The sequence below is a fragment of the Dendrobates tinctorius genome, unplaced genomic scaffold, assembly GCF_039654945.1.
Source record: "Dendrobates tinctorius isolate UK_male_01 unplaced genomic scaffold, ASM3965494v1 ptg000006l, whole genome shotgun sequence".
Classification (NCBI taxonomy): Eukaryota; Metazoa; Chordata; class Amphibia; order Anura; family Dendrobatidae; genus Dendrobates; species Dendrobates tinctorius.
Genome location: NW_027361674.1, coordinates 17,398,141 through 17,411,369, shown reverse-complemented (window position 1 = coordinate 17,411,369; position 13,229 = coordinate 17,398,141). Strand labels below are relative to the sequence as shown.

General features: G+C 43.5%; 1 protein-coding gene across 1 annotated transcript in view; it reads right to left on the bottom strand.

The window, feature by feature from the left end:
• The window catches only part of CUNH14orf39 (chromosome unknown C14orf39 homolog), a 50,658-nt gene extending 38,471 nt beyond the window's left edge, over positions 1-12,187 (bottom strand). The window contains exons 1-2 of the mRNA XM_073571175.1: positions 12,098-12,187; positions 11,980-12,036 (exon numbers count right to left, since the gene is read on the bottom strand). Coding sequence (XP_073427276.1) covers positions 11,980-12,036; positions 12,098-12,146 — 106 coding nt within the window. The 5' untranslated portion in view covers positions 12,147-12,187. The remainder of the gene's footprint in view (positions 1-11,979; positions 12,037-12,097) is intronic.
• Positions 12,188-13,229: the final 1,042 nt, after the last annotated feature.

Below are 13,229 nucleotides of genomic sequence, written 5' to 3'. Positions count from 1 at the left end.
CTCTCTGAAGGGGTAACAAAAATCTCGGGACAGATTATCTTTAAGGGTTCATTTTCATCTACAAGTAAAATGGACGAGTGCAATCCAATAAAAATGTATGATTCCCTGCTCATCTGTGATTTTTTTCTCAGCTGAAATCGGACTGAGAAAAAAATTGCAGCATGCTGCAATTCTCCTCGTATCTCAGATGATACTCGCCAGTACAAGTCAACACTCAACCAAGCGAGTGCCATACAATTTTTACACACCCATGTCCTTGAATATCAAACATTTCAGCAGTCGTGTACAGTAAAATCACAGCGTGACCTGACAAAACAGAATAGATATGTAAGGCTAGTTTCACACTAGCGTTTATGAGCGCAGCGACGGCCTGCGCACGGCCGCCGCTAAGCCCCGCCCCCTGCCGCGCCCCCGCTGGTAGCTCCGCCCACCGGCGCGTGACGCTGCATGCGCCCTGCGTCTCCTATCTTTATCACAGGGGGCGCAGGCCGTGCGCAGTATGCGTTTGGCAGCGCATGCGTCCTTTTGACGGTGCGCCGACCTGCGCCAAACGCAACCTGCTGCAGTTTGGTTGCGTCGGCGCACCGTCAAAAAGGCGCATGCGCCGCCAAACGCATACTGCACAGGGCCTGCGCCCCCTGTGATAAAGATAGGGGACGCAGGGCGCATGCAGCGTCATGCGCCGGTGGGCGGAGCTACCGGCGGGGCGCGGCAGGGACGGGGCTTAGCGGCGGCCGTGCGCAGGCCGTCGCGCTCATAAACGCTAGTGTGAAACTAGCCTAAACATAGAATAGATAGATATAAAAATGTCAGTGACATATACACTCACTGGCCACTTTATTAGGTACACCTGTCCAACTGTGTGTTAAGACTTAATTTCTAATCAGCCAATCACATGGCGGCAACTCAGTGCATTTAGGCATGTAGACATGGTCAAGACAATCTCCTGCAGTTCAAACCGAGCATCAGTATGGGGAAGAAAGGTAATTTGAGTGCCTTTGAACGTGGCATGATTGTTGGTGCCAAAAGGGCTGGTCTGAGAATTTCAGAAACTGCTGATCTACTGGGATTTTCACGCACAACCATCTCTAGGGTTTACAGAGAATGGTCCGAAAAAGAAAAAAAATCCAGTGAGCGGCAGTTCTGTGGCCGGAAATGCCATGTTGATGCCAGAGGTCAGAGGAGAATGGGCAGACTGGTTCGAGCTGATAGAAAGGCAACAGTGACTCAAATTGCCACCCGTTACAACCAAGGTAGGCAGAAGAGCATCTCTGAACGCACAGTGCGTCGAACTTTGAGGCAGATGGGCTACAGCAGCAGAAGACCACACTGGGTACCACTCCTCTCAGCTAAGAACAGGAAACTGAGGCTACAATTTGCACAAGCTCATCGAAATTGGACAGTAGAAGATTGGAAAAACGTTGCCTGGTCTGATGAGTCTCGATTTCTGCTGCGACATTCGGATGGTAGGGTCAGAATTTGGCGTAAACAACATGAAAGCATGGATCCATCCTGCCTTGTATCAACGGTTCAGGCTGGTGGTGGTGGTGTCATGGTGTGGGGAATTTTTTCTGGGCACTCTTTGGGCCCCTTGGTACCAATTGAGCATCGTTGCAACGCCACAGCCTACCTGAGTATTGTTGCTGACCATGTCCATCCCTTTATGACCACAATGTACCCAACATCTGATGGCTACTTTCAGCAGGATAATGCGCCATGTCATAAAGCTCGAATCATCTCAGATTGGTTTCTTGAACATGACAATGAGTTTACTGTACTCAAATGGCCTCCTCAGTCACCAGATCTCAATCCAATAGAGCATCTTTGGGATGTGGTGGAACGGGAGATTCGCATCAGGGATGTGCAGCCGACAAATCTGCGCCAACTGTGTGATGCCATCATGTCAATATGGTCCAAAATCTCTGAGGAATGCTTCCAGCACCTTGTTGAATCTCTGCCACGAAGAATTGAGGCAGTTCTGAAGGCAAAAGGGGGTCCAACCCCTTACTAGCATGGTGTACCTAATAAAGTGGCCAGTGAGTGTATAATGAGTACAGTGTTTGTGTAACTTACTCTACATGTATTTTCTTTAATAAATAAACTATTTTCTGAGAAAAATGGCACGGGATCCCCCAACATTTTATTAACTAGCAGAGAGAAAGCAGACAGCATGGGCAGATGTTTATTTCCTGGGAAGGGAGTAATTCCCATGGAGCTTACCAGGTTATCAGCTCACAGCAGTACACTTAGCCTTTCCAGGTAATTAAAATGGGGGACCCCCCAAAAAAATGATGTAGCGTCCCATTATAATTACTAGCAAAGTCTAGACCAGGGGTGGGAAATTAATTTTGCCATGGGGCCGCATTAGAAATTGGGATGGGGTCAGAGGGCCGGACTAATATAATTAACTCAGTTGTACCCAATACTATATATGTATATAATATATAGTATACATATGCTATCTTTTCATAAACAAACAGTATGTTAAACAATGCAAAGATTTACAATATAATGAAAATATGGAGTCTCGTAATGGCAACTCAAATTGTAATCTTTAAACACAGCTATGTGCTCTCCACAAACTAAGCACACAGCTTTGGCTTCAGCAAATAAATATTTAGAAGTCCATTCCTTGTTAAAAACTCTGCATTCTGCATCAGTCTTTCTTTTTTAGTCGACATATTTAAGGGCTATAACAGCTAACCTTGCCTAATTCTTCCAATGGGAGTCTCTGCCCAAGTTTCAGAAGAACGTGGCTGCTGCAGGGCACAGGGGAGGAAGCAAGTGGTATCTGTGTACCACTCCTGTGCTGCTCAGAGGGGCTTTATTAGGCACTGACCACTCTACCCAGAGTCCCAGACTCTGGCCTGACGTAAACACCCAGTCCAGACCAAAACACCCAGTCCAGACCCAGTCTAAAGTAATTGATGCTAGCCTTACGTTGCACCACAGTGTCACTGGTCTGCTTGCAGCAGTATAGATCACACCACGCCTCCACGCCCGCACGATTTAGCACAGAGTTGGTGGCGTGGTGTGATGTATACTGCTGCAAGCAGATGCCATCAACGGCGATGCGCTGGAGGCAATGTTTCTGTGCCGCTCTCAGGAGGTCGGGGTCCGCTCCGCTGACCGCCGCATCTGCCGGGACTCCTCTGCATTCCTCATGAATGATTCATGAGGAATGCAGGAACCGGAGAAGTCCAGGACCCCTCCGCGGGCCGGTCACAGGCAGTGGGCGGACCAGATGCGGCCCGGGGGCCGCCCCTTGCCCAGGTCTGGTCTAGACAGACAGCGGTGGGCTAATTTTAACCCCTTTCTGACATCTGACGTACTATCCTGTCCATGGGACCCGGGCCCCTATTCCCATGGACGGGATAGTACGATCTCGGCCAGGTGTCAGCTGATTATCACAGCTGACACCCGGCACTATGTGTCAGGTGCAGTCACGGACTGCCCCCGACACATTAACCACTGGCACACTGCGATCAAACGCGATCGCAGTGTACCAGGAGTTTAGGGAAGCATCGGCAGGGAGGGGGCTCCCTTCGTGCTTCCATGAGCTCCCCGGAGCAGCGCGATGTGGGGTATCAGCGTACTCAGTAGAAATTTTACAATAACTTTTAGGGTCCTGTTACCCTTGGGAAAATAAAAATTGGGGGTGAAAAGATCATTTTTTGGAAAAAATGTGATTTTTTAAATTTTACGACTGTACGTTATAAACGTCTGTGAAGCCCTTGGGGGTTCAAAGTTCTCACCACACATCTAGATAAGTTCCTTGGGGGGTCTAGTTTCCAAAATGGTGTCATTTGTGGGGGGTTTCCACTGTTTTGGCACATCAGGGCCTTTCCAAACGCGACATGTTGTCCGATCTCAATTCCAGCCAAAAAAGGCAAATGGCACTGCTTCCCTTCCGAGCTCTGCAATGCACCTGTCATGGTCACTGTGTGTCTGGGCGCAGGTGTTACCGCAAGGCGAACCCATAACACACGTGACCCTGGATACAGCGCCTCCAGTGGGGCGAATTTAAATAATAATAAGTGCAGATGGATACACCGCCTTCACCTGGCGAATTTAGGTATTACACGTTAATAAACATTCTGGAAACCCCGCCTCCAGTATGGCGAATTTAAATAATAAGGGGGACCTGGGAAACATTAACAGTGGTGGGCCCTGCGATAGGGAAAAGGGAATTGGAGACCTCCTGAGCTCCCCTGAGCCAGTGTCCCTGCACTCCTAACGTTCCCTATGCCGGTTTCGCACCGGGCGCCGCACGCGTACCTCAAAGCCCTAGCTCGCCCTGACCCTAAACCCTCACTAGGGAATAGGTCGGTGCGGAGACTAATCCCACCACTGCACTAATAACACACATGAGGGAAAGAGACAATACAGGGGGACACCACTTAGCTTTATGCTCTGTGCTTATGCTCCTGCAACAGAGCCCTCCACCTGCGTGCGTCTTCTCCTCCACCCGGATCCATCACCATAACAGGATCCTGCACCATAGTGCTGCCTAGGAGCAGAGTCCACCACCAGTTGCTGCAGCTTAATAACAGAGTCCCAAGGATAAGTTCAGCTTCTGCCACGAAGTCAAGCATGCTTGAGTCCAGCTCAGCAGCCAAGTCCCACATGGTGAGTGCCACTCTCCATAGTAGCCACTCCACCAGACCATGCAGACACTTCCCACTGACACCATCACTGCGACTCCACCACGCCATGCCAGCACTTCATCCAGACACCATCGCTGACACACGTCCCCCCTGGCTAAGCTGCGCAGGACTCCTCCTCAGCTCCATCCTTTCACCAGGCTCTCACAAACTCAGAATAAATGAATCAGTCAGTATCACCAGCAGTGATTACACCCCCTGAGACTCCTTTATAGAGCCCCACACCTGATTCCTAATTACGTGCACATTAAACTGAAACCTAAGGTGTGATACCACTAACCACCACCGGGGACAGTCAAGTCACTTTTGCAACTTGCCAAAAGGAAAAAAAGTTCACACAGTGCTTTTAAAACTGTCAGATCACTTCAGATCATGACAGCACCCAAATAGTCGTTTACACCCACATATGGGGTATCAGCATACTCAGGACAAATTGCACAATAACTTTTAGGGTCCTGTTAACCTTGGGAAAATAAAAATTGGGGGTGAAAAGATCATTTTTGTGGAAAAAATATGATTTTTTAATTGAACGGCTGTATGTTCTAAACTTCTGTGAAGCCCTTGTGGGTTCAAAGTTCTCACCACATATCTAGATAAGTTTCTTGGGGGGTCTAGTTTCCAAAATGAGGTCACTTGTGGGGGAGCTCCAAAGTTTTAGGCACACAGCGACTCTCCAAACGCGACATGGTGTCCGTTAACGATTGGAGCTAATTTTCCATTCAAAAAGTCAAATGGCGCTCCTTCCTTGTGGGTTCAAAGTTCTCACCACATATCTAGATAAGTTTCTTGGGGGGTCTAGTTTCCAAAATGAGGTCACTTGTGGGGGGTTTCCACTGTTTAGGTACATCAGGGGCTATCCAAACATGACATGGCGTCCGATCTGAATTCCAGCCAATTTTGCATTGAAAAAGTCAAACGGTGTTCCTTCCATTCTGAGCTCTGCCATGCGCCAAAAAAGTGGTTCCCCCCACATATCAGGTATCAAAGTATACAGGACAAATTGCACAATAACTTGTGCAGTCCAATTTCTCCTGTTACCCTTGGTAAAATAAAAAAAAAATTGAACCTGAAGTAATTTTTTGGTGAAAAAAAGTTAAATGTTCATTTTTTTTAAACATTAAAAAAATTCCTGTGAAGTACCTGAATGGTTAATAAACTTCTTGAATGTGGTTTTGAGCACCTTGAGGGGTGCAGTTTTTAGAATGGTGTCACGTTTGGGTATTTTCTATCAATAGACCCCTCAAAGTGATTTCAATTGTGATGTGGTCCGTAAAAATAAAATGGTGTTGCAAAAATGAGAAATCGCTGGTCAACTTGTAACCCTTATAACTTCCTAGCAAAAAAAAATTTTGGTTCCAAAATTGTGCTGATGTAAATTAATCAGATGTGAAATGTTACTTATTAAGTTTTTTGTGTGCCGTATCTCTGTGATTTAAGGGCATAAAAATTCAAAGTTGGAAAATTGCAAAATTTTCAAAATTTTTGCCAAATTTCCATTTTTTTCACAAATAAACGCAAGTTAATTGAAATAAATTTTACCACTAACATGACGTACAATATGTCACGAGAAAACAGTGTCAAAATCATTGGGATCCATGGAAGCATTTCAGAGTTATTACCTCATAAAGGGACAGTGGTCAGAATTGTAAAAATTGGCCCTGTCATGAACGTGCAAACCACCCTTGGGGGTAAAGGGGTTAATAGCCTAGGAAGGGGCCATGGATATTGGCCCCCTCCAAGACTAAAGCCATCAGCCACCCCAGAAATGGCACATGCTGGATAATAAAATGCCGGGAGACCTAACGCCATATTTCTTAGAAAATAATTTATTTGGTAATAAAATACTTGTACAGTAAGCTACACAAGCAAAGCACTCATCTAATATATAAAGCTCAATGTGTGTGTGTATGTATGTGTGTAAGTCCGGGATTGGCATCTGCACCATCGCAGCTACAGCCACAAAATTTTGCACAGTCACACGTCTGGACCCCGAGAGCGTCATAGGCTATGTTATGAGGCAAAATTTCAACCCTGCGCGTTCCAATTCACCAAACAATTTTGCCTATTATTCTTGTAATTTCTATGGTGTTATCGTCCTTCTATAAAGCTGGAAATAACACAATTTATTACCGTACCAACACAGACCACCCTCTGACACAGACTGCAAGGGGAGCCCAGTATCACACAGGATAGGATTAGATACACGCTCAGCAGTCAGTATCACACACGATAGGATTAGATACACAGCTCAGCAGTCAGTATCACACAGGATAGGATTAGATACACAGCTCAGCAGTCAGTATCACACAGGATAGGAATAGATACACAGCTCAGCACACAGTGTCACACAGAATAGTATTAGATACACGGCTCGGCAGACACTATCACACAGAATAGGATTAGATACACGGCTCAGCAGTCAGTATCACACAGGATAGGATTAGATACAGAGCTCAGCAGTCAGTATCACACAGGATAGGATTAGAGGATTAGATACACGGCTCTGCAGTCAGTATCACACAGGATAGGAATAGATACACGGCTCAGCAGTCAGTATCACACAGGATAGGATTAGATACACAGCTCGGCACACAGTATCACACAAAATAGTATTAGATACATGGCTCAGCAGACAGTAACACACAGGAGAGGATTGGACACATGGCTCAGCAGTCAGTATCACACAGGAGAGGATTAGACACACGGCTGAGCAGTCAGTATCACACAGGATAAGATTAGATACACAGCTCAGCAGTCAGTATCACACAGGATAGGAATAGATACACGGCTCAGCAGACAGTATAACACAGGATAGGATTAGATACACAGCTCAGCACACAGTATCACACAAAATAGTATTAGATACATGGCTCAGCAGACAGTATCACATAGAATAGGATTAGATACACGGCTCTGCAGTCAGTATCACACAGGATGAGATTAGATACACGGCTCAGCACTCAGTATCACACAGGATAGGATTAGATACATGGTTCAGCAATCAGTATCACACAGGATAGGGTTAGATACACTGCTCAGCAGATGGTATCACACAGGATAGGATTAGATACACTGCTCAGCAGTCAGTATCACACAGGATAGGATTAGATACACGGCTGAGCAGTCAGTAACACACGATTGGATTAAATACACAGCTCAGCAGAAAGTATCACACAGGGGAGGATTAGGTACACAGCTCAGCAGACATTATCACACAGGATAGGGTTAGATACGGTACACAGATACACATGTTTATCAAAAGGCTCTTGAATGAGTTGAAAATAAAATACTATCAATACTTGGGTAATTGTTTAGTTAATTTTTGTTGCAAATCTGTAGTGTTGAATATATGATGTGAAATGTTTTTATGTGCAATATAATCATTATAATTTGTTATAACTAACCACAGTTGGTTACTATGCCCAGGCGACGCCGGGCTCTTCAGCTAGTTATATATATACATACTATATATCTCACTCACGTATTTATATATATCTTTCTGTATCTATCTGTCTGTCTCTCTCTCTCTCTCTGTCTCTCTCAGTCTCTCCCTCAGTCTCCATCTCAGTATCCCTCTCAGTCTCTCTCTCTCATATATATATATATATATATATATATATATATACAGTACAGACCAAAAGTTTGGACACACCTTCTCATTCAAAGAGTTTTCTTTATTTTCATGACTATGAAAATTGCAGATTCACTCTGAAGGCATCAAAACTATGAATTAACACATGTGGAATTATATAATTAACAAAAAAGTGTGAAACAACTGAAAATATGTCTTATATTCTAGGTTCTTCAAAGTAGCCACCTTTTGCTTTAATTACTGCTTTGCACACTCTTGGCATTCTCTTGATGACCTTCAAGAGGTAGTCACCGGAAATGGTTTTCACTTCACAGGTGTGCCCTGTTAGGTTTAATAAGTGGGATTTCTTGCCTTTTAAATGGGGTTGGGACCATCAGTTGTGTTGTGCAGAAGTCTAGTGGATACACAGCTGATAGTCCTACTGAATAGACTGTTAGAATTTGTATTATGGCAAGAAATAAGCAGCTAAGTAAAGAAAAACGAGAGGCCATCATTACTTTAAGAAATGAAGGTCAGTCAGTCCAAAAAATTGGGAAAACTTTGAAAGTGTCCCCAAGTGCAGTGGCAAAAACCATCAAGCGCTACAAAGAAACTGGCTCACATGAGGACCGCATCAGAAAAGGAAGACCAAGAGTCACCTCTGCTGTGGAGGATAAGTTCATCCGAGTCACCAGCCTCAGAAATTGAAGGTTAATCGCAGCTCAGATTAGAGACCAGCTCAATGCCAAAAAGAGTTCTAGCAGAAGACACATCTCTACAACAACTGTTTAGAGGAGACTTTGTGCAGCAGGCCTTCATGGTAAAATAGCAGCTAGGAAACCACTGCTAAGGACAGGCAACAAGCAGAGGAGACTTGTGTGGGCTAAAGAACACAAGGAATGGACATTAGACCTGTGGAAATCTGTACTTTGGTCTGATGAGTCCAAATTTGAGATCTTTGGTTCCAACCACCGTGTCTTTGTGCGACGCAGAAAAGGTGAACGGTTGGACTCTACATGCCTGGTTCCCACCGTGATGCATGGAGGAGGAGGTGTGATGGTGTGGGGGTGCTTTACTGGTGACACTGTTCTGGATTTATTCAAAATTTAAGGCATACTGAACCAGCATGGCTACCACAGCATCTTGCAGCGGCATGCTATTCCATCCGGTTTGCATTTAGTTGGACCATCATTTATTTTTCAACAGGACAATGACACACACCTCCAGGCTGCGTAAGGGCTATTTGACCAAGAAGGAGAGTGATGGGGTGCTACGCCAGATGACCTGGCCTCCACAGTCAGCAGACCTGAACCCAATCGAGATGGTTTGGGATGAGCTGGACCGTAGAGTGAAGGCAAAAGGGCCAACAAGTGCTAAGCATCTCTGGGAACTCCTTCAAGACTGTTGGAAAACCATTTCCGGTGACTACCTCTTGAAGCTCATCAAGAGAATGCCAAGAGTGTGCAAAGCAGTAATCAAAGCAAAAGGTGGCTACTTTGAAGAACCTAGAATATAAGACATATTTTCAGTTGTTTCACACTTTTTTATTAATTATATAATTCCACATGTGTTAATTCATAGTTTTGATGCCTTCAGAGTGAATCTACAATTTTCATAGTCATGAAAATAAAGAAAACTCTTTGAATGAGATGGTGTGTCCAAACTTTTGGTCTGTACTGTATAATCTTGAAGAATATTTCCTTGGAAAACTATGTGTAAATTACATAGATAATTGCTCTATGTAAAAGCTCATGTTAATTTGGATCGCATTTGCATATATTCGGATGTAAATCTGATGCTAAATGTTAAAAATCATGACACTTGTCCCACTTTTCTGAACCGAAATCCAACTGTTTTTTTTTTACAGTGATGGGTATGAGCCTTAAGGGTGGATTTACACAGGCTGTAAATTTTTCACCACTAACAAATCCATTGCAAAATCTGTTTGTCTTCCATGTGGATATGACATGGAAATACAGCAGAATTGCAGTGGATTTCATCTTCGGTAATTCTGTAGCATTTTGTGACAAATTTGAATGCAATACACAAAATAAGGTTGCACTCTATCATGCTAAAGCATGTCAATATAGAATATATGAAAATTGGACAGCAATACAGCTATGGAGTATTAAGAAAAAATATGAGACGCTTAGCATATAACTTGGCCAAATTATATCTGCCCATCAACCAACGTCAAGGTGGCCTCAAAATCTGATGGGTACCTACAATGTGTGAATACCTCTCTAAGGCTGGTGTCTGAATTCCTGGGTGAATGTGGACACCTCTGTCAGCAATGCCTGCATTTATGGGTAAGTTGGGACCTTCTGTAGTTAAATCACCACCTGGTGGAGGGTGGAGTGCTCAGTCAGTAAGCTAATATTCAAAAGACAAAAAACTGACTGGCACATCCAGACTAGTGTGAATAGGTGCATACCAGGAGAAGCTACCTCCATATACAATACACAAAATAAGGTTGCACTCTATCATGCTAAAGCATGTCAATATAGAATATATGAAAATTGAAAAGCATTACAGCTATGGAGTATTAAGAAAAAATATGAGACGCTTGGCGTATAACTTGGCCAAATTATATCTGCGCCCATCAACCATCATCAAGGTGGCCTCAAAATCTGATGGGTACCTACACTGTGTGAATACTTCTCTAAGGCTGATGTCTGAATTCCTGGGTGAATGTTGACACCTCTGTCAGCAATGCCTGCATTTATGGGTAAGTAGGGACCTGCTGTAGTTAAAATCACCATCAGATTTTGAGGCCACCTTGACGTTGGTTGATGGGCAGATATAATTTGGCCAAGTTATATGCTAAGCATCTCATATTTTTTCTTAATACTCCATAGCTGTATTGCTGTTCAATTTTCAAATATTCTATATTGACATGCTTTAGCATGATAGAGTACAACCTTATTTTGTGTATTGTATATGGAGGTAGCTCCTCCTGGTATGCATCTATTCACACTAGTCTGGATGTGCCAGTCAGTTTTTTGTCTTTTGTATATTAGCTTACTGACCGAGCACTCCGCCCTCCACCAGGTGGTGATTTTAACTACAGCAGGTCCCTACTTACCCATAAATGCAGGCATTGCTGACAGAGGTGTCCACATTCACCCAGGAATTCAGACATCAGCCTTAGAGAGGTATTCACACAGTGTAGGTCCCCATCAGATTTTGAGGCCACCTTGACGTTGGTTGATGGGCAGATATAATTTGGCCAAGTGTCTCGTATTTTTTCTTAATACTCCATAGCTGTATTGCTGTTCAGTTTTCATATATTCTATATTGACATGCTTTAGCATGATAGAGTGCAACCTTATTTTGTGTATTGTATATGGAGGTAGCTCCTCCTGGTATACACCAATTCACACTAGTCTGGACGTGCCAGTCAGTTTTTTGTCCTTTGTAAATTTGAATGCAAGACTTTTTGCTGTGGGTATCTAAGGGGTGAAAACACCAACTGTCAATATGAATCAACCCTAACAGTACTAATTATTTTCTGTAAGATTGGGCAAACTTTTCCTAAATATAAATAGTGTCAAGGAATAAACCTTCCAATCTATCCCGAGACATTTATTAATGCTTCGTATCAATCGGGCCATTTTCTGAAATCTTTTTGCAGTAGTAGTACAGGAGCAAATACAGCTGATGGTGTACAAAGATAGGTGAGTTTGCAAATTTCATCAAGATGAATGTTGCTAGTAATAGTCATTCGCAATTATTGAAACTTACGTTGAATGAGTTCCTTGGTTGTTCTCTTATTCTCAGATTCTTGCTCATTCTGAAAAACTAAGGACGGTATTAGAACAGAAGAAAATAGATGTGCACAGGCGTTGCATAACATACATACCTAGTTCTAACAGAAACTTGTTAAAATCACTAAAGTCCACTTCATTCATTTTGGACAAAATGAACCATTAAATGATGTCAAGAAACCTGCAGAAAATATGAAAAGGGTCAAAGGGTAACAGAGAATGGTTTCACTTGAAAAATAAAATATAGGGAGGAGGTGGGGGGGTGAAAAAAGGGGGGGCAGCACCTTGAGATATACGTTTGCACAGAGCTTAAGACATAATTGTTGAGTAATAGGATGTTCGAGTCCAAAAATTCTAAAGTCCCCCTCTTTTTCTGTTCATTTTCTCTTTTATTATATCGATTATCTAGTTTTCTATAAATTACTGAACCAAAGTGACTGAGTACGGTATATGAATCAGCTTAAATAATCCTTACTGGAAGTACTTGTTAATGCTTTCTTGTTGATATTAGCCATGTCTCATTCACTGTTTATCTCATTTAAACTTTTTCAGTAAAAAGAACATTGAAAGAAAGAAAACTAAAATATAATCATATACATATTCATATAAAATGTGTCTGAGTTTTGGCAGTGTTTGTTTCCAGCGCTTAAGAGTAAATGCAACAAAGGCTGGAGTCACACTAACCTGCGCAAAATACGGTCAGTATTTTACATGCGTAATACGGATCAATGACCACTAAATAGTGGTCCGTAGGTCATCCGTAAGCAAGGTGAGGTCGCGTATTTTGCGCATGTGTGTATCCGTATGTAATCCGTATTCAATCTGTATGGCGAGATTTTCTCGCAGCCTTGCAAAATGGACATTTAACGGTTTTGAGGCCTGCAAGCAATTTAAATCATTAGCCTGCACCCTATTTAGACACTCAGAAACAGGTGGCTGCCTACATTCTGTACATTTCTCACCTTGCTTTCACGAGGTGTGTTGGTGTTCTTTGTGCAGCATGGCCGAGGGTCTGACATTCAATACAACCGAGCAGGTTCTCTTTACCTGGCTTTTGTCACGGCGCTTTGGCCAACCATATCCTGTGATAGTGGATCCGCGGAGGAGGAGACGCATGTGGGTACATCCACTTTTGAGGCAACGACTCACAAGAGGTCATTTTCACCGCCTCTATTCGTCTCTGCGGGAGCATCCGGACAAATTTTACCAGTACTGTCGAATGAGCAT